Raw genomic sequence first — 27,198 nt, forward strand, 5'->3', positions numbered from 1 at the left:
TGCTGCACGCACCTCTGAATGTGTGGAGTTTTAATGCGTGTTTTGGAGTGTTTTTTTCTGACTAATTTAAATACTCGATAATGTGAATTTGCACATCGTTAACACAACAATCACGATATTATCGCAGACGATATATATCGCCCACCCCTACCAACAACCCATAGTCTCTTGTTGCAACATGGCTGCTAGTCATGTCGGATCATTTTTTGTAAAGATAAAACACACAGTAATCCAGGCAGGAGCATTAGTTGAATACGTTCTTTTCAATTTCAAGTTAATACTTTATATTATGGATGCAGAATGAATAGATGTGTCACAGATAAATGGTAGTGGAAATTCAATAATAATGTAATACTGAGCACTTTCACATCATCAGCCGCATTTAATCTTCTCCAGGGTTTAATTCAGTTTCAATTTAACACTTTTGACAAGCCATCTTTTATGTTGGGTGGAAACCCGAATATCTGTGATGTATGTCGCGTATTCACGTCGCTAAAATCAATCAACGACCTTTGTTGCATGATCATTTGTTTCATGTTCGTCCGTATCAGTTTGAGTTTATCACCGGCTTCTGTTTTTTAAGTCGTGATTGTTATAAAGTTGAAATACTGCAGTCCAAGCAGGAGCATGAACCGCCCACAGTATTCAGTCTGTGGGCACTGTTTGACTTACCTGATGTGAAATGTGCACCTTTACACATTCCACATATATATCTCCTTGTTTTCTTATCTGCTCTGCTCTGCTCTGTCTCTCTCTTAGTTGTAGGCGTCGCCAAGCACATAGACTGGTTTGGACCAAGTGGGGACAGGATAGAAGCGAACAGACCAGACGTAACAGTAACCCGTAACGATGAGTCATCCTCCACTCTCACACTCTATAAAGCTGGGACTGAAAATGCCGGGACATACAAGTGTGTCGCTACCAACGGAGACCAGCAAGCGGAGTCGACGGTCGTAGTGAAAATCTTCCGTAAGTTTTCCCCCCCTCACTTCATACAGTCCACTCTCCACATTACTGAGTGGTATGAGCATAGACAAGAAAAAAAAAGAATCCTGTTTATTGAACTCATAGTATTTTATTGACTGCTCAAGGGCAACACATTACTCTTTTTCTTTTCAAGTGAGGATGGATTTTTCATCAGTTCAATAAACGGTCGGAAGACCATTAGAGGGCTGCTTAATGATCCTGTCTGTTGTGCAGTTCTTGTGAGTAATGGCTTTTATTTTCCATGAATGCCAAGCATCAGCAAATGTCCATCAGTGATGAAATCCTTTTCCCGAACAGAACTTTTCTGTTATTTTGTTATTTCAGTGGATATTTTGGTTGTTATTAGCCGTGGTCACCCATGTAGACCTCGCATCAAAATCAATATACAGTACTATATAAAATTAGATATAGCTTTTTTTCTTCACTTTGCAGTTTTTTTTTTGAAAGAACATTTGGCATGGCTCAGTAAATGCTTGAAAAAATAAGAAATTTGTGTTTCGGTAAGGAAGATGTAACTATTATAAAATGTGAAGCATTTTATGGAACTCACTTGCCGCAATCTCTCTCACGCCCTTCGGTCACATTACAAGCTACTGCCGTTTTCATAGCAGCTACACACATGCCAACTCCTGCCATCCTTCGGAAAGGAAAGTAGCAGAAGCAGCAGTTTGCGTATCTGTAACATTGTCACCCCTGCGCAGAAAATAAATGATAACATATACTGGAATATCATTACTTGTGCCCCCTGCAGACAATGAGCTTTACAGGAGCTCATTTTACATTAAAACTATTACCACTCGTTTCAAGAAATGAACCGCACAGTATGGCTAAAATTGTCTTCATGCGTGAGGCCTTGATGAGATGGTTTTATAGCCGGGAAGCTGTCTGTAACTTGTGCCCTGAGTCAAGTCTGTAAGGTAATGACTTCATTTTTGTGCCGTAAAGAGTTGTGGAAACGGCTCTGGAAACTTGCAGTCAGGGGAGCTTGTTTAATGATAATAAGCCTCGGATTGTAAAGTGGTTGAGAATTGGATTTCTTTTGTGTGTTAAGAAGTGTGGTGATTGGTAAATTTGCCAAACTTTCTTCCAGTTTGAACATTTTTGGCATTGAAATTGTGAGTTATTGGAGTAAAAATGAATAGTGTCATAGCACATATGCAGGGGGAACAAATGCTTAAAAATATCTGTACCTGTGATACGCTCCTGAATAAAAGTGTATTCCTGCCCTACAGCCACGTAATGTCAATAAGCCTCGACGAGATTAATAGTATAATTTTGTTTTAAATAAGTATTTCTTGTTTTGTTACAGAAAAAATCACCTTCACAAATGCACCCTCACCCCAAGAATTTACTGAAGGGGACAACGCCAACATTATTTGTGATGTTGTCAGCTCACCTCCACCCACGGTCATTTGGAAATATAAAGGTGCAAAAATTCAGATGGAAAAAGACGGTAAGATTTCAGATTTACTTAATTTGGTATACAGTAGTCCCTCGCTATAACGCGGTTCACCTTTCGCAGTTTCGCAGATTTTTTTAGTGCAATTTTGCATGCTTTATTTTTTTTATTTTTTTTAAACAGCGCATTGTTTTCTGCGTCCTGATTGGCTAAGGGACTGTAGACCATTGTCAATCAATCTCCTCCGTACGGTGTCTCTTGTACAGTACAGAATGCGTTCAACTTGCCAAATTTACATATACAGTATCTTTGATCGCTGGCAGTGTGACTGAAGTGCGGTTTGTTTGCAAGTTATTGAGAAAAGTGTATAAAGTGTGTAGTGAGGGGTTTTGCAACCTTAAAACATTTATAATCATTGTAAAAAATAAAGCTGACTACTTCGCGGATTTCGCCTATCGCGGGTTATTTTTAGAACGTAACTCCCGTGATAAACGAGGGACCACTGTACAGTAAATGTGTAGATATATTTTTTGTTTTGTACAGTCTTGAGTTTGTTAGTTTGTTTATTAAAATACAACGTGCCCTGAAACATGATGAAGATGGAGCTCTGGGCAATAACATTGTGGTGTTGCTGTGTTACCAAAGAGTCATCATCCAGAATGGAGCATAAAAAGTAAAAGTCCAGGCCAAGAGGCAAAATGGAAATGTTAGTCATTTGCTGTAACTTTAGAGAACATAGACTGTAGAGTCGAAATGAAAGCACAGAAAGGCACCAAAAGACAGGCTACTTAATAATGTATATGCAGATTCACCCGTGTGAGAGGAATTGCTCATGCCCTGCTTTTGTTGTCATTCTTCTCCAGGGTTTTCTCTGAAAGAAGGAAAAAATTAATTTGGTTTTGAATTTGAAAACACAATTGACTCTCTGTTATAAACCCTTGACACTGAGCAATATAATATTGTGTTTCATAGCGTTGGTTTTGCTCAGTGAAAAATAATAACGCACCTCATGTGTGGGTTGTAATAGTATTTTCGATTATTACGTGATTCAATTTATTTGTTTCACATTTCATCTCAAAGCGAAGGAGTTCATGCGGGTATGGCCAGATTTCTCTATTTCTGGAGCTGGTGGAAGGAGTGTTGGATATACGGATACGCGTTATGCGCTTCCAAAAAGAGATTTGATATTCCAGTTGTTTTTCCACAAATATTGTCAGTCAGCTCAATTAAAATTTCTTCATAACATTGCAGCCGAGCAGTGTCACAAACTATGACGACGGCATTAAATGTTTCTTTTTAATCAAAGCCATTCTTTTCACGGCCGTTTAATTCTGCTGTCTCACCTGCTCATTAGCTCAGCAGCAGCTGTTTGTCATCCAATACTTTGTCAGTGCTGCTGTGAACTGATGATGCATTTCTGTTCTGCTTCCTTTCAGTCCGGTTCAAAATACTGAGCAACAATCACCTTCAAATCCGCGGCATAAAGAAGACAGACGAGGGCCTGTATACCTGCGAGGGTCGCCTCATGGCCCGCGGCGAGATTGATCTGCGTATCATAAAGGTCGTCGTGAATGGTTGGCGGCCCTCACACTGTTTCCTTTTCCTTTTTGTTCCTCCCTGGATGTTTTTGTGTGGCAGGTGTCCCATGACGCCTAAATACACCGTATATCCTCAGAGGTGACCAGGCTTAGCATCAATGAGGAAGCAGTTGCCCAGAGCAACCGTGTATCAAAGATACTTCATGCTAATGAAGTCTGTTTCCTGCAACTTCTGAGCCTAGCAAATGAGTGTGACTAAAATAAGCGTTCTGAATTTGTCACTGCATCTGTTCCTGTTTTTCCTCTTGCTGTCTATCTTTTTATCTGTATGACTGTGTGCCTATATATGTTTATGTCTCCATATTGTACCTCTCTTTTCTGTGCCATTATTTATATGTCTCTCTCTGTGTCTCAGTGCTCCCAACCATCAGGATATGGCAGTCAGAGGTAAACGCCACAGCAGATATCGGGCAGCCTGCCATTCTGACTTGTGCTGTCGACGGCTATCCCGAACCCATGGTGACCTGGACAAGGTAAAACTCTCCTGGCAACCTCGAGAGAGAAACAACTCATCAGATTGCTCTATATAGTGCTATATAATCTTATAATAAACACATTTCTGTTGCATGTAATGAACTCCTTTTCATTTATACAAACAATTTTCACCTATTTTCTCTGAAGTAACTTAAACCTGTTAAAGTTTTAACTCACATTACACTCACTTTCCACTTCAGTAGGTACAGTAGTGAAAACAAAGGCAGTCTTGCACTAAATGCTTTATACTGTTCAGTTTCTGTTAAAACAGTAAGACAACAAGTGTATGATCATTTTAGAGGATGTAGTTTGTTGTGCTGTTAAACTGTATTGATTAAACATAAAAGTGTTTATGTAATTTACCCCACTGACTAAAATGGGTCTGTCAAACTAATACGAACAAGTCGGTACAACGCAATACAATTCAATTAAATTGTACCACAGCCTCCAAAATGAATTTACCACATTCACCATCTTAGTTTATTCTGTTTGTGTGCTAACAGTGGCATTAAAAAACAAGGTGAATATAAAGGTGGACTAAACTGGACGAATAAATATAGTTTAACCCAGTCGTCTGACCAGATGAAGTTCCTCCAGAGCTTGACGTAAATCTTGTAGGTTTTTATTCAGAGCAAGAGCTACATTTTATCTCAATCAATCAAGTAGTTAAGATATTACGGACTCAACCGGATGGTGGAATGAGGAACTAGCCAACAAATGTTTCCATCCATATATCGTATTGTCTGTCGAGGAGCTTGTATTTCAGCTGGTAATGAAAATAACAAGCTGTGTCAGTTGTAGGTGCACCAACCAAATATCAATAGTTTTTCATTTATTTTTTTTTATTTAATCTGCATCTTTAAATTAGTGTTGTTTTTCTCATTAACCCCATTGCAAGGCAGTTGGATTCCTGTGAGATTGAACAGCCCAGATTACTGGGTTATCAGAATCAGAATGCCCTTTATGGTCACTGTTGTGGAAAACAATGAAATTGCAAAGCTAGACCCGTCAGTGCTACATAAAAAAACTCTGTAAGAAGCAACATAAAAAAGTAGCTTTAAAAGTAAGTAACACAAAGTTGAATAAATACAAGAGACTCTCATCCAACATACGTTCATGTCGGTTTTAAAATGGCATATGTCCCATTATTGTACATTGATATTTACATTGTTCTATGTGGATGTTGCATATAGCAGCGTTTATACTGATTCAGTGCTTATGCTGTGTGTTCAGTGCGGCTACTGTATGTGGGTAAAAACTGTCCTTGTTTTAATTACCCTGAATCGTTTGCCTGGTGGCAGCAGTTCAAACAGGGAGTGACCGGGGTTGCTTGTGGTTGATCCACAGAAGTGCTGACCAGTCAATATCCTGTGAGGTGCTACTGGCAGCTGTAGGTGGTTCAGGTGTGAAAACTGTCACCTGATGTACAAGCTTCCAAAGCTCTTCAGATTGCTACTTGTTGTGTTTCATTTTCTTGTACTGCGTCATAATTTTGATCTGATTAACTGTTAACGGTGATAGATGGTTTGTCTAGTCACCTGCCAAGTATTTAGTTTTTTTTTCCAAGTCCCCACCCTTTTCTAAACAGTTTCCGCAGACGATGTTGCGGAAAATCGTGTGGAACAAAATATGTGGCGCATCAGGTTACTATTATTATTTCACCATCGTTCAGCATCATTTCCTTCTGCGTAAGAAGCAATAATTAAGAATGTATTATAGCTTATTATAGCTTTCTCGACTACAGCAAGATTGCGTGGCAAATGTAATTTTACTCACCATCAGAAGTCTTTAGTCTTAATAGCCTACTTTGCATTAATTATATAATAATGCAGATGCAGTATGACATAATGGAGTAAAAGTTTTAACAGAAAAAGAATACTTATTAGACTTTGTGGCACGCTGGTTAAGTTTGATGACTGAGTGCGCATTATGCTTTACTGCACTGAATATCCTTTTCAGAGCTTGTTACTTACTGATTTATTCATTGCAATAGAATACTTAATCACAGCGTATCAAAGGTGCATGTACACAGTGAAACCTGAAGACTAGCATGTCAACAATAGACACATTATTCTGTGTATCTGAATACAGCCATTGATAGGCCCCCGCTTTGTTAAACTGTTCTGTTTATCTCGTTTCCAAGACAGCAGGTAAATCTGTAGATGGCTCGGATTCGGGATCACAGAGTTTAAAAAGAAAAAAAGTGCTTCTGTGCTGCCTTTGGTTTTCAGCATGTTGTTACCTTCACTATCATTTTTACACCGGTGCAGTTAGAGAGCACCTGGTGCATGCTGAAAGCTGTATTCAACAGTAGTGAACACAGACAGTCAGGTCAGAGGCCAGAAAACATTACCATCTTTGCATGGTTGGCAGCGGTTACAAACAATTTAATACTCCACTTGGACGAAATAGAAAATACGAGACGTTTTTTGAGTTAAAATTGACGGTAAACATCAAATGACATGAAAAGGCTTGCAAAACAAAAACCCTAAAACATTTTTTTTTCAGCTTTCACCTCTTCTTTTTTCATCACATGATCTTTTACCGCTTTCCGCGCAAGGATCTAGAAACGGCTGCCTATTTTCTTAAGACCCGAAATCACGATTTTTAAAGAAAGCCTCGCAACATGGCGCAGATGAAGGATGGTGTTTGAAATGGACTGGACAGATGGATATACTTTTTAACACTCACATTTTCTACAGGAATGAAGTGGACCTCGAGGCCGGAGAGAAGTACAGCTTTAATGAAGATGGCTCAGAGATGACCATAATGGATGTTAACAAGCTGGACGAAGGAGAGTACACCTGTATCGCTAAGAACAAGGCTGGGGAGAGCGAACAGGAACTGAGTCTGAGAGTGTTCGGTAAGGCAGAATGTTTTATAGGCATACATGAACTAAAGCGGCAATATAAAATGTTCCAAGTGTGTGGGAATGAGGTATATGAGTATGTAGGTGGGAGAAGAACAATAGTATATGGTTTTCTGTTTGTTTTCTATGGCGTGACAACATAAAGTGTTGTTTCGGTGTGGGCTGCGATTGTTCGTTGTGGGGATGTAGCTTAAGGATTTAGAGATCTGGCCAAGTGGGATGTGCTCAGCTGAACTCTCTGAAGCTGTTTCTCAGTTTTCGCCTCCGAGGCCTCTTTATTTATTTTGTCATGTCACAATGACCACAATTTCAGTCCCAATCATAATATCAGTTCATCATCCTGTCAGTGTAATTTCAATGCTTTAACTGGTGCGTTTTATTTTCCTAAACCAAAGCAGTGGCAATTGCTTGGTTCTTTAGAGCTCGACGGGGTAAACAATTAAATTAAAATTACTCCAGACAGCTTTCAGAGTGCACTGTTTACCTCATTATCTCAGAGATTTTCCTCACAAAAGCTCTGGTTTCTGTACATCCATGTGTTTCCTTGAAAGCACCCACTTCTGTATATTAAAACCACAAGTGTGGATTTTCACCAACATTGTTTATAATATGTTGACCCTGAGTTCTTCAGCATTAATTTGCTTGACAATACTGTGTCTGTTTATTCATAGTAAAGCTGCACAGTGCACACATTAAGCTTGGTCATAAATTAAAGTATGTGTGCATCTCTAACATTCAGTATGAATAACTAAATATGCATTAATAATTCTGTTCATTAAGGGGTTTACACCAACAATACCGAATGAGTCCAGCTTCTCTGTGTATTTGTGGCTGAAAATGAACACGTTTCACTTTTACTTTTACTTTTATTTTCAGTATATGCAGTATAGAGCAAGACATAAGTCACCTCAGGGTGCTTGATATACTAAGTTCAGGATCTTTCAGTATTCTAGAGATAAACTTTTAACTGTGATTTTAGACTGGTGAGTAGATCGCAGAGAAAAGATGCATCTAATCAAAACAGATCTATCTTTAGAAGGAGATTCTGTGTGAGACTTTAAATGCAACTCGGCTAGCTAAACTTAGTTGAGCAAATACCTTGAAGCGTTGAATAATCCTGAATGTAGAAATGAGTTGTAGCTGCAGGGTTTGGGAAAGATATTATTTGTTTGTGTTGTTCCAAGGTCCTTTTGCTTACAATTTTCTGTCTCATCATGTCAGAATGGATTAGGATTTACATAGTTCCTACGGTCTATTAAAATAAACGTTCCCCGAGTGACTACATTTATGTGCACAAAATATTTATGTCTTGGCCTTACTCCAAAAAATGTAATTCATACTAAGCCGTAACAGCCTCCTTCTTCCATTCCTCCAGCCACTGTCTGGAAAAGGTCAGGTTGCAGTATTTGCGCAAGATGTATAAATATGCTGAAATCCAAGACATTCATGTTTAAAAGCATGTGTCCTCCTCCTTCTGACCAGAAATGAGGGCATTCCTTTAGGGCATCTCAGGTGAGCTAGCTGTCTGTGTACAATCCACGAAGCTAATTGTAAGGGGCCATGCGTTGCAAACGTCAGTAAGAAAAACATGCCTAAGAGTTCTCCTAACATCCAACTAATATCTGCATTTCCTGCACGTCAAGCGGTGCTGTAAATCTAAATGTTTACATGTAGGACTACTTAAGTTAGAAATAACAAGCTGGCAACATGATTGTTCCTTTGTTTATTTAATAATTATGAGTTGAAATAACGGCATTTAACATTAAAACAAGGTTGCAGTTGCTTTCTTGAGCTAAATATTACAAATTAAATTCACTCTCCTGAATAGACTTACATTATCCAACACATTCCTTAATCCATGCATGCATCCTTCATGGAGTGGAATGAATAGTGTGAGAGCAAAGCACGGCTCTACCCCCCATGCTTTAGAAGTAGCACTTGAATTTGCTTCGCTCTGCTCATGTCACCGTTGTGGCGCCCTGCTGCGCGTTCTGGTTAAAGCAGGTGTGCTGAAACTTGACAGCTCCCTCAGTTGTAAACAAAAATGAAGCTGGGCTCCTTTGAGATAGGAGAAATAAATTATTACACAAATTACGTTTGGATCCACACACGGTTATCACAGCTTTGGTGCTGCTGGGACTGTGAAAGCTTAAATGCAGTTTTTCTGCCATAAAAATCCCTCTCACCTGTCAACGGTGGATCCTCATCCTTCCTTTGAACTCGCCCCACATCGGCAATGCTCTTTTACTTTTTTTGTACATGTGCTGCTAAACCACCTGGTTGTCGGGTGTTACGCCGCAGCTGTTGTGATGAATTTGGGTTCGTGTTTTACAGTGAAACCGAAGATCACGTACATCGTAAACCAGAGCACCTCAGAGATGGAGGAGCAGGTAACTCTGACTTGCGAGGCGTCAGGAGATCCAACACCCACCATCAGCTGGAGCTACGGTGAGCGTGTCTTCACAGAAGGAGAGCAGGTAATAAAATAAAGCCAGTATGGGCGACTGTGGTAGCTAAATAAATAAGTATACTAGGTAGTCAATTCTGGTCCTTGAGGGCCGGTGTCCTGCCTGCATTTTTTCTTCTGGACGTAATGAACAACACCTGGCGCAACGCAGACTGATATAGTCTGTGTCCCAGTTGCTTCCTATAAATAAATTCTACCCTCTAAGGTTTTAAATAAATTGTGCACAGAGGGACAAAATACGTAATTGGTAAAAAAAATAAAAATAACAGGATGGTCGTGTTTTGTCTCTGGTGGCATCTCCAAGAATATTCACTGAAAATATTTGTTTTCCTTTCAATTTGTAACACAGTTTGAACTTACTGAAATATTTCGGAAGTTGTATTTTGACTAAAACCAGTTTGTGTCGTGCATTCTGTTTCTTTCAAAATGAAAAAGTATGTCACTTGTGCACTGGCTTCCTTTTAGTATTATTTTATTATGCATTACTATAAGCATGTGGAATTGGGGCACAGCGAGTAGTAGCCACCAGGGAGGAACACAAACCTGCAGGACAGCTGCGTCTCCATGAGAAGAATTGAACACCTTTAACCTAAATCCAAGTGTTACATTGATTTTGTGCAGGTGGGGGACTTGTGCAGTTTTATTGCAAAACACCCTCAACAATGTACCGCTGATTATTCAACCTAGATTAGCAGATTCTTTCAGATGGCCCAGCGGATCTCATGTAATTAGCTCTGTGATACTCAGTCAGTTATATGGAGTACACTCAGATATGACTTGAGTTTTCCCAAAAGTCAAGACAATCAGCACCAGAAACCCAATTATAACATTCCCAAAATAAGCACGGAAATGAAGGCAATAATTAAACTCTGTCTGCTTCTTATTGTACTTGCTAGAATGAGCACTTGAACGTTCAAGTGTTTGCTTAGCATTTTCAATCACTGTTGCCATTATTCTGCTCATGCCATGTGATTGAAAAGTTTTTATATTTAAAGTTTTATCAGCAGATATTCTGCTGCCATCGTTTAAATTTGTTTTGGCACGTCGTTGATTAAGAGCCAGCTTTTTTTTACCGCCCATTACATCCTGATACTTGATCCTGTATCTTCCCTTGGTAATATCTTCTACATTACTCCATGTGCAAACCATCAAAAACAATGAATACCTGACAGGTATTCTTGTACATCTATCGCCAACATGGCCTGGTCCCTCAAGGTCATGGTGTCTTGTTACAGTTCGGAGGTAATGAGGGGGAAAATCTTATGAGATATACTTCTAGTTCATAGAAGACTTCTGGAGCCAGTCCATTACATGCGCTACATTTTCTTCCTACAGGCACATCTAAACAGGATCTATCAGGTATGAAATCCGTGTGGCACAGAAATGTACTGGAGCAGTGTTGTAAAGCAAAGCCTCCAGATATGACAAAAACTCCCACTGATATCAAATCATCCCTTTTTATTGAAAAATTTCCCAGCTGCTTCTTGAAAAACCCCAAGGAATGATCTCATCTGAGTTCATGAAATTGATTTGACTGTTGCATGCTTTCCAAATACAGCCCGAAAACTTCACTGATCTTGTGATAGCAAGTGTGCAGAGCTTATCTCACGAGATCAGATGAAAATGTGGTTAATAACATAATGAAAGGAGAAAAAAAAACGCCATTTCTGTGTCGCTGTTGCCTGATCATTTCAAACTTTCCATCACAGCATGAGGTTGCCTGGATTCAAGCCCAGCTCAGTCTGTCTGTCATCTCCATAATGCTGTAGTTTGTCTAACATTTATGTATGAAGGGTAAAAGTGCTCCACCTAAAGTATATCTTTTGAGTATCAAACACTTACCCACTGCAGTCAAAAATGAAAACAGGAGTGTTTGAAACATACCACAATGGAGGTGGCCAGTGGAGAAGTGGATTGTGCTGCAAGAAAATGGTTTAATGGACATTTTTTTCAGCTGTAAAAACACGATAATTATTTTAAATCCATCGCAACTGACACGAATTCAAACAGACAGCAGCTTCTGTTCTTCATGGACATGGAAGCAGGAACTTTTCACAGCCACCTGTCAAGCCCACAGACTGTTTGATATTTAAAAATACATTTTGAGTGGAGCCTCACTCACCAGTGCAAAACACACTACTGCCATCTGATGCACGTCACGACAGCCCTATTTATTTATTTATTTTTTATTTTTTTGTAACTCTGCACGCCCACATTGGCAAGGCACACTGGCACACATGGACGGTTTTCACCTCAGTCCTATTATCCAGTGCCGAGCTCTCGTGAGAAGCAGCTTTTTTTTTTTTTTTTTTTTGTAGGACACGTCTTCCAGCTGCCGTACCTCGACCCTCCTCTTCTGTCAGTGACAGGTCGGCCTGTTTTGTGGTCGGGAAGCTGTCATAATGGATGAGGAGAGACTCCTTAGAGGGGCAGAATAACATCCCACAGTCTCACTATTATATGTCATGAAAGACATTGCCTGGCGCGCCGTAGAGGAGGTGACTCTGCAGGTGCAGGGCTGAGGAAATAAACGACAAACACAGGCTTTTTGTTAATAACAAAAAAGGAAACTGCAATACGCGGTTGTTGGCATCCAGCACTATGGCAAGTCATGTGACACGTGTCCTGTGACAGCCAGCTGTGCATTGGTGGCAGTGTGTTTTGCACTGTAGTCTACAGTACGCCCCGTGGCACCTCTTCACAGCTGTCTTTGAAGAAATGATTAGCAGCCTCATTGAATCATGTAGATGTAGATTGCTTAGATGTATCTTTATAGTTTTGATCATCATCAGCAAGGGAAGTGATTTCTGTGGTGGGCCATCAATGGTTGCATGAAGAAACGGCTGCTAATTGTTTTAATTGTCTACTTCTGTTTGTGCGTCCGTCATGCTCTCTGTAATCATCACGACAGATGTATTTCATCCAGGACGGGTGTGACAAATGCAACAGCATTCATTTGGGGTGTTCATGGTGAATTGGGAACATTTTTTTTTTTTTTTTTTTATAAAAAAGGCTGTGAAGATTAATATGTTGATGTGACATTTTGCATTGGTCACAAAACAGGATTAGTGTTGAGCCTTTTTATATGTGTGGTGGTGATGAAGAGACGGAATGAATTAGCAGCTTATTTGAATGTGTTTTCACTAGTTGGTCAGCCTCTTTCATTTCTTATTGAATAGCATTAGCTGGATCACATCAAGTACTTCACATCCAGTAACCGACCTGTTAATGCAGAATCCCCTTTACCAAAACCAATTAGTTTTATTTAGAAAAAGTACTTTCTACTAGACTGTGGACCTTATAGAAATACAATGATGTTTTGTCATTTTCTCTCCCTTTGCAATACAGTAAGAAGATGAGTTATGTTTTCATCAGCTCATTATAGAGTAGTCTGATTCACACAGTGGATCGATTAACATTACGCATTTGAGAAAAGCTATATCTTCAGTGCTAAATATAATGAGAAGAAATACTGACTTTGAAGAAAAAGTAACATCACGAGAGGGCATCTGAACAAGTTTATATTGCCTTGGCTCGCTTCCAGCTTTAACACTTGGAGCAGCCTTGAAGAATCCAAAAAGCATCTCTGTTTAGAGGTCGGCGAAGGTGCCCTGTGGTCCTTCTATTTACACTGTGGGCTGTCCACAGAAACTCGTTGTGTGTTACCTGGATACCTAACAAATGAAGTGTTTGGTGCGTTTCCTTCCTTTTTTTAAGCTGATTTTAACTTCATAGTCTGTTTGTTTACTTCCATGTTGGTGCATTGTCTGTATATAGACACTGACATCATTCGTAGTTTTGAAGCACAATGTGGGTGTTGATGTCTTGTCTGAGTCTTCCTAACTCCTAGCTGAGGCAAGTAAGTGGTGCTAAGACGGGCTAGCGACCTGTGTATAGTCACCAGGAATTGGAAAAATAGCTAGAGTGCCCAAAACCAGTTTTCATACCAGGCTTTAAAAACATGTTTATGTCTGCTGGGAAGTTGGACATTTGACATGGAGGTCTATGAAGACTGACTCACTTTTGGACCCGGCTTCAAGTGGCCATTAAAGGAACTGCACTTTTTGTTAGTTGGACAGTAGTCTTCCTCTTTCTTGCGCGCTTGTGTGTAAAGCATGTGAAAACAATATTAGTGGTCAAAAACTCCACATTGGTACCTTTAAGCTAAAAGTATCATTAATATTGAGCCTCTTGGTTGCTTTACAGAAGTTAAGAAACTAAGTCTTAACACATGTTCCACCTTTCATGTTAAAACTGATCTTTATTTTGCGGCAAATGGAGACGATGTCGTTGTGTAATGTTTGAGATAAAGGATTAGAGAATGTGGAAACAGTTTTTCAGTCACAAAGGAAACAAAGACAGTCCACATTAAGGTTGTTGTACTTTGTGACGGACAAATCTTTGGCTTTATTTGACTCCCATTCTGCTCTGGTCTTTGGCTTTAAAGGTTGACATGAGGAGAAACTGATTCATTCTGAATAACCTCCCACTCAGAGTCTTAAGTGTCGGCAGACAAAAGCATCGTCGAATAACCGTGAGTTAAGAGGAGCGCAGTGTGAGGATTGAGGAAGATTATTGTGTTGTACAATATAAAGCTGTTCTAGTGTACATGAAAGAGACGGATGAAAGGAGCACATTCCCAAAATGCTTTGGACTTGTGTGTCTGCTTAGGGTAACGTTTCAAATTCAAATTGGTGCTTATCTGGAGATAGTTTTGTTTTTGTTTATACGGCTATTAAAGTTAAGTGTTAATATATTTATTTCGGACCTTTCATCAACTTTACATGTGCTGTTTGGTCCCTTTGAATGCATTCGCTCCAAGTCACTGTAGATAAGTGTGTCCGTTTAATAACCGAAAATGTAAATGAACTATTTATCCATGCTTTGTACATTATCTACATAATGAATGTTTTGCTGCTTATTTGAATACATATTAAACATTCTGCTTGATGCTGAGTTTCTGAGCTGTAATTATCTGGAAATATTATGAATTATACAAAGGGAAGATGTAGTGAAATCAGACTAATTATAAAACTTAAAAGCGCATTAAAGTTTAGAGCGTTTTAGAGTCTCTAATCTGTGTGTTTTTGTAGCAAATTCAAGTTTAAATCTCCTAAGGTCTGTTCTGCCTAACATCCAGATTCCCAAATAGAAGTTAAAGAAAATAAACTTGTGAATATTAATAGTTCATTTTAATTTTGCGTGGCTGCAGTGAAGTCAGGGCATCTAAAACAGAGGCGTGCTTCAAGTGTGGCGTGCCAATGCAGAGAGGGCACGGTTTTCTCCAGACACAAAAGGCTACTCATGTACAGCACGCCTTCCAGCTCAGTGGTGGTGTGACGTAAGTGTGTCTGCACTAAATGCCAGTCAGTTTTCTGTGATGTACTGGAAAGGTTCAGAGGCTCAGCGGTTAATGACACAGGACGATGACAGTATGCATAATCATGAGCTTTCAGAATAGCATCACCCAGGGAGTAAAACAGGGTTCTGTATATTTATGTGTTTAGCGTATTTGTCTTCGTATGTCACATTACAATTCATGTCAGAACAAAGAGCAGGGATAATTCTCCGTGGAAGGGGAATGACAATGGGCTGAAAATTTTTAAGTCCCGAGGGAACCGTCACCATATTGTTCTCCGCGTATGCTCGGCGAAGTCATTGTATTATGGTGTCTTCTGTTTTGCATGCTCGCGTCTGCTCTTGTTCATTGTCCTTTTGTCTTAAACAAACACCTGTCAGAGATATGACAGCCATACTTGTCAGCTCACTTACTGCAGAGGCAGCGCTGCAGACGAGGCTGTGGATGAGGTGGTGGTGGTGATGTTCCACACTGTTGTGTTGCTTGTTTTAATTGGGCTGCTGCTCTTTCTCCGCACTGTGATGATATGCAGCAGACTGCCGTTCGTGTTTTACTGTGACACTAGAGGACTCACAATACTTTAAAGAACATACTGGATTTACACTCAGACATTAAGCTTTGCCTGTGACTCTCCTAACAAGACCAGTTCTTGTATTTGCCATCCCCAATGTGCTTATTTTCATAGTAAAGAAGTTGATTACGGTTCGTAACGTAGCCAGATAAATTAAAGCACACCATATGTCCTTTATATGGGTGGGGGGGTTAAATGTGAATGTTGATGGTTTGATTCGCAGTTTTTCCCCTACATTTAGATCAGCAGATTGCTTTCATTTACTTGACATTTCCCTGCTGTTGCACCTGATGAAATACCTGTTCATCATTTCGCTTGTTACGCTTCAGTACTTCTTTCGCTATCACATCCCATTGTCATGCTTAACAGTTTTCTCCACAGCATCATGAAATCCATAGAGCATGTTTTACAAAAAAAAAAAAAGCTTTCTGTCTCGTGGAGTTGGGCTCTTCGGTGTGTTGTGATTTAACTCGATGTAGCATGCTGTCTGCTGTAGTACAAAGTATTTGTTATCCAGAGTTTTAATTTGATCTGCCATGGTGTGAAATGACTCTGTGTTCAGTTGGATGTTTTGCTGTATTCAAGATTATTGGTCAAATATGATTCTTATGATGATTTTTTTTTCCCCCCCTGAGTTACTCATGAAATACCATCACATAATGTCAAACAGTGAACCACGTATTATTTTAGTGTTTTTATGCGTGATGATGTTTACTGTAATATCCTACAAGAGACCTGGTAGTATGAGAGAGATGACAACACTGAACAACAACCATAGACTGTATCATAAAAGATGTTCGTAGCCACTAGGAATGTGACGAGAGAGTTAGCCCAAGGTCACTGTTTTCAGTTTGTAAAAGCTGTTTTTTTCCCCTATTTGTTCGCATTTCTGGTGTACAATAAATAAATAAATAAATGTATATAAAAAAAAATAACACTTCAAAAAGAAGAAGTGCTTCTTAGCCCTGGCAGCTCACAGTTGCTGGTACCGTTTCATAAGGTGATGAAAGCCCACATCTCCAGCCTTTGAAAATGGCTGCGCATCCTTTGCAGTGAGCGTCCCCATAGCCCAAGTTATTTTTTGTGTCTCTCTGAACTACCGTGGTCTGTATGATGGAAGGCCTCAGCAAGGGACTGTTGCTTTTTGGATGCCGGTGTTACCTTCTTGGCTATCCTGCCTCCAGACAGCAATACAGCTGGATGACAGCGCCACAGATGTGCTGTCATGTTGGAAGATCCAAGTAGACAACATGTGTTTTTTTTTAGTAGTCAACATGTCTTCAAAAGTGAAGAATGAAGTGGCTTTACCACCGATGGCCACTAGGGGCTGGCTCCAAAACGCCTCAGCCTGCCATAAACTCCCATTTAACTATTACCAGCTTCTCCCTTTAAATATTAAATCAAAATACACTTTATCATCAGTGTGCTGATGGCGGTGGTACATATTCAAGTAGATATTAGGCCTCAAAGAGAGTTATGTTTAAGCGCATACCTGGTTTGATTGACATGTGTGCTCTGAAGTGATTGACAAGCTGTCCTTGGGTTCTTGGTGTGCTCCACCTCTTGCTCCCTTGCTCGAGGCGTCTAAAGGATCATCCAAAATCCAGTAGCCGATGGTGGCTACGTCCATCTTTTATATACAGTCTTGACAACAACTCGGTTATTTGAATTGCATCATGTAGGTCTGTGAATCTTACATGCATACAATCCCAGAACACTAAAAGAAAATGTATATTTATTTTAACATGCCCCTTTACGAAGAGGGAAAGGTGCCATCATATTTACAAAGCCGAATTCATGCAAATCTCCTATTCAGAATACAGTCAAAACATTGAAGCTGGTGTATAAGTAACAGTAATCTGACTTGCAGAACTATTTTACATAACACTCACCACCTGTAGGTTAAGATTTATTTCCATTTCTCACATGGGGAGTTCAGGAAGAGCCACAACAAAATACTTTATTTTAAACCCTCCAGTGCTTAATGAGGAACACAGCTAGTGTTGTTTTGTTACTAGATTGACTCCGATACTGTTGTTTCTACATGTAAGAAGCACTTTTTCCATTCAAAAGTAAATGCAACAGTCCTTGAGTGAATTCAGTTTTATTGGGTTTTATAATCTCATTAGCGCTTCAGGCCTCCGAGATGGATTGCGAGTCGATAATTGCTGCACTACTTTTTTACCAAAGAAGACATATCTCTGTTGCTGCAGTGTAATGGAGTAACCCCTTCCTGATAAACCAATAACCTTCTTATCTGTAAGCGTTTGTGCTATCATGATGCCAATAGACTCACGGAAACTAGATATATAGGAAACAACACACCGCCAAACAGATTACCTTCAAAAGAAAACTCCTCTAGTCACTAAATAGACTTCTTTTGAAAGGAGATCTAAAGCGTAGCCTTTATTGTATCTGCAGGAGTTTAATAAATTCACACGTTCACATCAGGTACTGTGGATGCTCAGCAAATAAACTGGACATCTAATACTTGCATGCAGTGTGCAGCATCCCATCTTATCCCGGATGAGCGTTGCTTTCTAAGAACTGCTTTGCCTTTTTTGTTTGTTGTCTCTCTGTCTTCTGCAGGCTTCATGGACTCGGCCTGAGCAACACAAGGTATTCTAAATGCATGACTTTTTCCTACACCCATCCATCTTTCATGTCAGGGGAGTCAAACTCAATTCTCGGTGGATGCAGATCAAAATTCTTGATCAAATAAGGGTCAGGGAGAGTGTAAACTCTGAGAACGATACGGTAGGAAAACAGGCGAGTGCAAGTCTGTCTTTCTTTGAGTTATTTCTTCCATATAAACTTAACATGCTGCAGCCAACAGTGGTTTCAAGACCTTCATTTGAAAATATCTGTTTTTTATTATGATCATGAATCGTTCGTATGCAGTTTGTCAGCTTGTCTTCTCCAGAAATTGGTAATGTTAAAATCTCTCTGTCCTTCCACCCACACCTTCAGATTTCACTCAGTCCACGGCCAAGTCTTGATATAACTTCAAAGTGTATTTTTGACATTAGCATATAGTTTATATTTCTAATGTGTGGGACTGAAGATGGCTTAATATGTACAGCGTGTTCGAGGAAATGAAAGATGTCTTTGTGCCTCGGCAGAGTATCAGAACAAGAGAAAGGAAGTGAAAATTGGCAAAAGAAAGAGCTGCCCACATAAGCTGCTCTCCAGCTTACTTCACTTTTGAACATTTGTTTTACATATGTGGGGAAAACTGGTGAGAAATCCTTCATGTGCACCACTTTCGCTGTCAGGACAGAACAGATTCAGAGCAGAAATAAGTCTCTGTTTTTAAGTGTATGATCAGATGTTAGGGTTGCCGCTGTTATTTATATTTTGTACCATTTGCCAGCAAATGAATGTGTATTTTTAAACCACTTTGTTCCATAAATACCATTGCTATTTTCACACCAAATAGCTCGGCACATGAAGAGAATACTCCCTTTACTCCCTTCTCTAATAGTTACAGAGAATAGGCGTTCCATATATTCGCTGTTTCCAACAATCAATATTTAATCGTGTCAGCTGTTAATATTTAATTAGTCAGCTGATGCATTCGTTAATAACACCTGCGAAAAAGTTAAGAATAAATAAAAATAAATAAAAACACCTTGTCACACGCTACTCACTCCAGGAGACAAAGAAGAACCTTTCTCATCAAGCACATGCTGACGGTAATCACTAGGTTTGTGTAAAGCTGATTTACACATGGTTGCGCCACTATATTTGTGCATCCCCAATAATAAGCTGTCAAAGTAGCGAATCGGAAATGTTCTGTCTAGGCTTTCTGTACGCTTTTACCTTGAAAGTATGGCTGAAATAAATCATATTTGACGTTGGGATAAGCTGATTAGCCAACCCTAAAAAACCCAAACAGTGCATTCTACTTACCTACGCTTTGCACTTTTAAGAAAGATGGTTCCACTAAAACATACTCTCATAATTTTAAAAACAGAGCTGTGCTTTGCTTTTTATTTTATAGACTGAATATTAAGAGTTCACAAATTATACCTCAGAAGCATCTTTGCGGTTCAGTTGTGCTTTCAGGCTGTGAGTGCACAGGTTAATGGACGAGGCAATAATAATTTTCACTTTCTGATATAATGATATGCCTTTAAAGATCACCTGCACTCTAAATTGATCAATGTGTATCTCTCAGCAAGACGTCCCATTATAAATCACACAGGGGAGGAGCATGGAGCAGTCTGGGCATGCTGAGCGTGTTTGTTGCAAATGCACAAGCAACTGAAAGTTCATTCGACAAGAGTAGAGAAGTTACATTTGTATGCTCGGCCAGATAATGTTTGGTGAGACATGAGTTTAATATGTCTGCAATATAATCTAAATTTTATGCTTAGTGTCTTTCTCTTATGCTGGTACAGCAGAAGAATCTGTTCTGTCAGTTATATTGTATTTTAAAGAGGCAGAAAACTCAAGTAATGACAACTACAATGTGTATTCTGCATTCAGACTGGAAATTGACTTATAAAACATGCACGAATCACAACATTAAACTACAGTGAGTACATACATTTCCTCTGGTAGATAATGATATCCATTATGCAGCACGCATATAGGAAATGGGAGGGTGTAGCCGCTAAGAAACTATCTATAAGTTGTTCAGTTTGTTTTTTAGACATTTTGATGCTGCTTTCCAAAAATAAAATGGAGAATACAATTAAAAATGACTCAATATTGAAGCTAACTCGCTAAGTAGGACGAGGTGGTTATACATAGTGTGGCATGTTGCACAGATGCAGGAGTCAGAAACAGTACCACGGGGGTCGGGAGAGAATGCTCTCACAGGGGTCAGAATAAAAGGGTAGTGTGTTATGTAAGTGTCTCCCTGGTCCTGCTACCCGCTATGCATAATGAATGCCTCAGACATGCTTTGTCTATTGAATTTGAATACAAACTAACGAGGGTTTCTCTTACATGGCTGCCCAGACCGGGGCCTAATTCAATATGTGTAAAAGCATTCGGCCATTGTTTTGCCCCGCAGCTTGGATCAAAGCCACGAAAGCAACCAGAAGAGAGGCTTGAGATATTCAGCTCTGCAGCACCTTGTTAACGGAACAATCCAGAACAACAACAAAGCTTACAGTATTGGAAAAGTTACATGTCCCGAATCCATAAATTGAGTTTGAATTCCTTTGATTTTTATCTTGATGTCTTTTGCCTTCTCTAGCAGCTCGAATAAAAGGTTAATATGAGGTTCAGAGAGTTCACTCATTATGGGAATATTATGTTTAGAGTCTGTATAAAAGGTTTTAATTAGTAATAACCTGTTGTGGACAATGTTTCTTTAAAAGGAATCTGTGAGAAACTTTACCTTCTGGCACTTAAGTGCTGCATGACAACAACAACCGCAACAACACAAAGTTGTTGACCTTGAAGGTCAGGAAGCTACTTATGTTTGGATGTTGTTACTCTGCATAATGAAACCAGCTATGTCGAGAGCAGGAAGGTCATAACACATCTTATTAGCATTAAGCTGTCTGTTGTTATTTGCCTAGTTTCAAATGCTGTGTGGGTTGGCATGTGCTCTTCATCGCTGAAACTGGGACATGAGCTGTATACACACCGTAATAAACCCCAACTGTAATGAACTCATTTCACTAAAAACCGATTGTGTGCAGTGACATTAAGTCAGGTGTCTTCAAAGTAAAAGTGCAAGCGTGGCACGTAAAGTAATGTTCTGCCGTCTTCTGTCATGCATCAGCATATTTCGTGAGTTGGTTTCTGTGTGAAAAGCTCTAGGTGGTCTGTAGTGCCTTCTAACATCAATTATGGATAAGCTCCCCTGCACTGTCAACTCTGTCCTTGTGTTTCCACGTCTTTACAGGGCAGCGTGGGCCTGTTTTATTAAAGTAATGTCCGTTCTGTTCATTAAAGGCAGGCCCTCCTGATTTTTTATTTTTTTTTATTTTTATTTTCAGGTCACACGTCTGTCGGCAGAATTGTCCTCTCTATATGTAAATGTGCAATATGGCTGTGGAAAATAACTGATTTGAATGGTTTGTTTTTTTCTAAACCGAGCCACTTTCTGCTGCCATTTAGAGCCTGGATGGAAATGTAGTGGTGAGGAGTGATGCTCGTGTGTCCTCGCTCACTCTGAAGTATGTCAAGTATACGGACGCTGGTCAGTACCTCTGCTCAGCACGCAGCGCCATTGGAGAGGATGATCAAACGGCACACCTGGAGGTCCGCTGTAAGTATTTCCTTCTCTCTTGACATAAAGGGCCGTGTACACAGGAAGAGACTCGCGGTGATGTGGCAGCGGCGTGTGTCAATAAAATTTGGCGAGTTGTAGCGATAACAGGCAAGGTACTAAGTTAAACTACTCTCAACTTTGAGGTAAACACAAAGTTCCCCCGACATTTAACCCAAGGAAAAACTGTCCTTGACTTTGCTTCCTACCGCAAAACTCAACATGCTGTCAGCAGGTGTGAAGCTTCAAGTGAATCCAGATGGTGCGGCGTTCATTGATGGCATTTCCTTTTCAAACAGGGAGCAGTAACGTCAAAAAGATGGCTATAATATGGATATAATGGATGGCTAAAACTGTTACTTCATCTATTTGTTAACTAGAAGAAAGTTGGGTCAATTATCACTGACGAAAATTAGGCTAGCTCTTCCCATAACAATGTTTTTAGATCCTGCTTGTTTCTGGGGCTGGGTGTCGCTACTAATATCCTGATTTGATCTGAATATTAGTTAATTTAGAGATAATTCTGTGTTGAAACTAATGATGTCATTAGTTCCATAATGACATCATTAGATTTGTGGTATTTCCACAATATTTTACCTCTGGTTTGCACATCTTGCATGGGTCGTTTCTTTTGGGCAGCTCTCCTCTGTCATTTTAAATCCAATTCAGGTCTGACGGTGCTCTCAGAGATGGAAATAATTCTGTAATGTTATGGATTGTCCCTCACACGTGGCCTAATCTTGTTGCACGGTCTCGCAAGACCACGGCAACATTTGTAACAAGAGGTAACAAGAGGATGCAGCCCTACGTGTTTCTCTCTGAGACATTTGGGCTGGGAAATACACGAGAAGGGTTACCTAGGCTACCAGAGTCCTGTCAGCTGGAAGAGATGAGCAAATAGCTTCATATTTGGATGGGTCTCAAGTGTTAAGCCCGCTGAAACGTGTCCACTGTAGTAGAAGAACAGCATCCACTATTTTTAACTAAATTATTGAACCAAATCTAAAATGGTTTGGAAGGAGGTTTTGTGTTAAATGTGTTTTTTTTACTCTCTAGACGCCCCCAAGATCCACGGTACGGTAGCAGTGTATACCTGGGAGGGAAATCCTGTCAATATCAGCTGTGAGGTCAAAGCTCATCCCAGTGACGTGTCTATTGTGTGGCTGAGAGATGGACTGCAGCTGCCCAACTCAAACACCACCAACATTAAGATCTTCAGAAGTCCCTTAGCCAGCTTCATGCAGGTACACACGCTCATGTCAAAGCATGATTTACACTCTATAAAATAAATGTACACCTACGCATCGGTCTTATACACACACACACACACACCCCTCTATGTCATCAAGATTTCATGAGCATAGACTTGAAGTGAGGGGTTTTCTTTCAGCTCCATTGTGGGGGGAAAAAAAATCCAATGAATAATTCAGCAGCAGGAAAGCTCACAGCAAAAAAATAAATAAAAATAGGCTACTCTAATGGACAAACAAAAAGGTCACCTTCATAGTGGTCGACACGCAAGTTAGTTCATCTGTTATAGTGCGCTGCCCTTCATATATTTACTGCTTTATCCCCCCCTCCCCCTCCTCCAGATAACCCCTGAGTCTGAAAATGACTTTGGAAGCTATAACTGCACCGCCTCAAATGAGATGGGCACAGAGTCCAAGGAGTTCCTGCTCATTCAGGCTGGTCAGTGATCATTCAAAATCTTTTTTCTCTCCTTTTTTTTCTCCAGCATGATTTCAAGTTGAATGACCTCTGGTGATGAGAAAAAGGTCTAACTCATGATGTACATGATGCAATAACCGTTTAAAATGTTGTAAATTAAGGATAAATAATCAGGAATTGTGTTGCATGAGAGGAGTGCACTTTGTTTCAGTCACAGATTTTCCACCCATATTCGATGCACGTTAGACCAAAAGGTTCACCACAGTCTGATATTACACAGAGCAGTGTTTGTTTAGATGGATGTTATATTTAGATGGAACACCAGTGTTACCAACATGAGATAATTCAATGTTCCCTCCCTCTGGTTGTTCTGGATATGAGCTTTAGGGCTGTGACACACCAGGCTCACGACCGGCCATGTGTTTCTAGTTTCAGCAGTGTGTCCTGCACCTTTGGCACTAGTCAGACCCTCGTCAGACCCTCGTCAGTGGCGTTTCAAATGATTCGGCATGTTGAGTCTGTGGCGCAGTGTGTCGGTCAGAGAGATCACTTGTGCACTAGAAGAGAAATGACAGTGATGAAAGTAAAGAAAACAGCAAAGCTCTCCTCATCTTTCATCTTCATCTCATCTGAGCATTCAGATATTTTTATGACAACATGATCACCTGAAATTAATAAAATGTAGACTAACTCATCGGCATAATTTAGAAGATTAAAGCTCTATATGATGGTTTGTAGCTCTTCCCAGCTCCCTAGCCTCTCAGCTAGCAGTGGCTCATCTAGTTTCCTCTGATGATTAACAAATGCCACCTGCTGGTATGAAAAGTTATTTCCTTTCACGCAGGTGCAGAACATAACATTAAAACCACTGACAGGAGAAGTGAATAACGTTGACCATCTTGTGACAATTCAATGTTCTGCTGGGAAACGTGTGGACCTGGATGTTACTTAGACATGTACCACCCACCTAGACCAGACCAGACACCCCCACCACATAGCAATGACACTCCTTGATGGCAGCAGAACATCCCTAGCAGGGTGCAAACCTGTCACAGGAACACACACAAAAACACTTTAGGAACAACTAAAAAAAAAACATGAAGAACAGCACAAGGTGTTGACCTGGCCTCCAGATTCACTAGATCCCAAACTGATCAAGTATCTGTGGGATGCAATGGAACAAAACTAATCCACAGAAGGCTCATGTCCACTCTCTGGTGGTCATAATGTTATGCCTGATCGGTGTATGTGCCAGCTGGCTGTCGACTGTAGTTTCCGCATTGTGTTCAAGTGCAACTTTTTGGTCCAGACACAGGCAGCGTCACTGTCGGCCTTTGTTTGGTAGTTCTTTGATGTTGGTTTGGCGTGTCCAGAACTTTAAACTTAGTGTAGCGTTAAATCTAAAACTGCAAATGTCATTGTGCACTTTCATAATTTTAATGTGTTTAGTATCTAAAGTCAGTAAGTCTGCTCCTTGTAGATCACACACACTGAAATGATGGACTGTTGTGATGTATAAGTAGAACTATTCTTATCCCCTCTGCTGCTGTAACTAGTACATTTCTCTCACTGTGGGATCAATAAAAGACGATCTAATCTGATCTTATCTTACAGCAAGCGAGGTTAGAGTACTTTCTTGTGACATGTGATCACTTCAAGCCAATACAAAATACTGCGTATTGATCTGTTAGGTAAAAGAGAGAGAAAGCAGAGATGTAATGCCACTCAGAAGCCACAGTCACAAGTAAGTGAATAGAAAAGACCACACTGGTCACTCACAGAGCATGAGCAACCGCTATGATTAGCGTCTGCCTCGTCATTTCTTAAATGCAATACAGAGCCAGGTTCACACCACCATGTGTGAATTCATAACGGCCACCAGTACTTGGATATGTACAATCCCTGTAGGTAAAATAATTTAAATAATGCAATGTAATCACAGTTAAGATAGATATTTTATTCCCAAACTTCAGGGAAATAAAAAAATAAAGTACTGAGGAACGTTTTTCACCAGCTGTTAGGGTTTTGGCATATTTGCTTGATAGTGAAAGATTAGGTTGCGCTTATCTGACTGCGAGGTGCTTGAGTGCATCTAAAACGGTTCTTTTTCCACCTCAAAGGTTTATCAAACTCGAGGGTCCATCAAAAGTTTTGCTTCTTTGAAACATCCGAGCTGCTCGCTGTTTTCACTGGTCTTTCTTTGTACAATTATCATTTAATGCTGACATGGGAATAATTTGATTTAGTTAGTCAAGGGAGCATTAAGATATTTTCCTACACTTCTGAAATAAGAGTATGTAATATTCAGTGCAAGAGAAAAACCTGCAATGTCATAAACCATAGATTTCTTGCAAAGATTAGTACTTCAGTGATACAGTATTAAAGAGCTGTGAGCTCTGTGTGATACTGTAATGGAGTCTGATAGCTCTGATCTGCTGCAGTCTTGACAAGTTTTTTATTGTAATTGCTCTGCATTTCCTCCCTTCACAGAGGTTCCATCTCCTCCATCCATCGATGAGGTGAGGCCCTTCTCCACCACCGCTCAGATCCAGTTTGAGGAGCCTGAATCCTCTGGAGGCGTTCCTGTCCTGAAATACAGAGCTGAGTGGAGGATGCAGGGCAGGGCCAGCTGGTTGCAGAGACTCTACGAGGTCCAAGATGGTAATAGCAAAACGAAAATACTGCTAGAAGAAGGATTTTTGAACACATTATTAAATATTTTATTATATTTTGATAATTTTGTTTACAGTTTTATATCTGTTTCTTGTATTTAGAGACGTATTTTCACATATTATTACATTTTTTTAGGTCGAAAACACATAAAAAATGAAAATTTAAACAGATCCCTTGCATTAAACTTTTACCCAAATAATACAAACATTTTATTCATACACAGATAAGTAATTGCCGTGTCTATACCTCTATTAATACAGCAGGGTTTTGTGTTTGTGACGTAAAAAACATAAATCATATCAGAACTTTTAAAAAAAGGGCAAAAGTAAAATAACCCAACTGCATCACAAAAACCTGCTTGTATGGAGAGCCGAAGTCCCGCCCTTCTACTTCCGGTCCATGGGACCTATCTTTCGAAAAAATATGAACGGGAGTTAATGGAGAGATCATAATTATTTTTTGGTCCCGTTCGAATTGTGGCATGAATTTCACATATGATGTGTGTGAATTTAAAAGATAATTTTTCACGTCAAGAGATAAATTATTTGACGTAAATAAGCTGAACAACATTAGGTTTTGTATGAGATCGCTTAGTGAACTACATCTCTCGTCTCGAACAATGTACGTCACTAGAGAACTATGGCTGTCTCCTTGTTGAGCTTTGCCGTCTTCTTCCAGGACGAAGGCAGAAGCATCAAACGAGGTGAAAATCATTATAAATCGGGTCATGTCGAGAGCTGTAGTTACACGAAGGGAGTTTTGGTCGGTTCTGTACGCGCCAGCATGCGGGACTTGTAGTTCGTTTAATTACGTATTTTCCATTGCGTTTTACTTAACTATCTTGCGACAAACTGTGACATTCTTGACATATAAAATCATTTTTTATTCTGAAAAACAATAT

At 39.8% G+C, this 27,198-nt stretch overlaps 1 protein-coding gene across 4 annotated transcripts in view; it reads left to right on the forward strand.

The window, feature by feature from the left end:
* The window catches only part of ncam1b (neural cell adhesion molecule 1b), a 77,622-nt gene that overhangs the window by 33,888 nt on the left and 16,536 nt on the right, over positions 1 to 27,198 (forward strand). For 2 of the 4 annotated variants that reach the window (XM_084558407.1, XM_084558404.1), the window contains exons 3-14: positions 760 to 969; positions 2,297 to 2,440; positions 3,823 to 3,960; positions 4,340 to 4,457; positions 7,161 to 7,321; positions 9,662 to 9,804; positions 11,130 to 11,153; positions 18,314 to 18,343; positions 21,806 to 21,956; positions 23,013 to 23,200; positions 23,549 to 23,645; positions 26,115 to 26,285. In XM_084558407.1, coding sequence (XP_084414533.1) covers positions 760 to 969; positions 2,297 to 2,440; positions 3,823 to 3,960; positions 4,340 to 4,457; positions 7,161 to 7,321; positions 9,662 to 9,804; positions 11,130 to 11,153; positions 18,314 to 18,343; positions 21,806 to 21,956; positions 23,013 to 23,200; positions 23,549 to 23,645; positions 26,115 to 26,285 — 1,575 coding nt within the window. The remainder of the gene's footprint in view (positions 1 to 759; positions 970 to 2,296; positions 2,441 to 3,822; positions 3,961 to 4,339; positions 4,458 to 7,160; positions 7,322 to 9,661; positions 9,805 to 11,129; positions 11,154 to 18,313; positions 18,344 to 21,805; positions 21,957 to 23,012; positions 23,201 to 23,548; positions 23,646 to 26,114; positions 26,286 to 27,198) is intronic. The other 2 variants (XM_084558405.1, XM_084558406.1) reach the window with 2 other exon arrangements.

The sequence above is a fragment of the Chelon labrosus genome, assembly GCF_963514085.1.
Source record: "Chelon labrosus genome assembly, chromosome: 13".
In the NCBI taxonomy this organism is placed as follows: domain Eukaryota; kingdom Metazoa; phylum Chordata; class Actinopteri; order Mugiliformes; family Mugilidae; genus Chelon; species Chelon labrosus.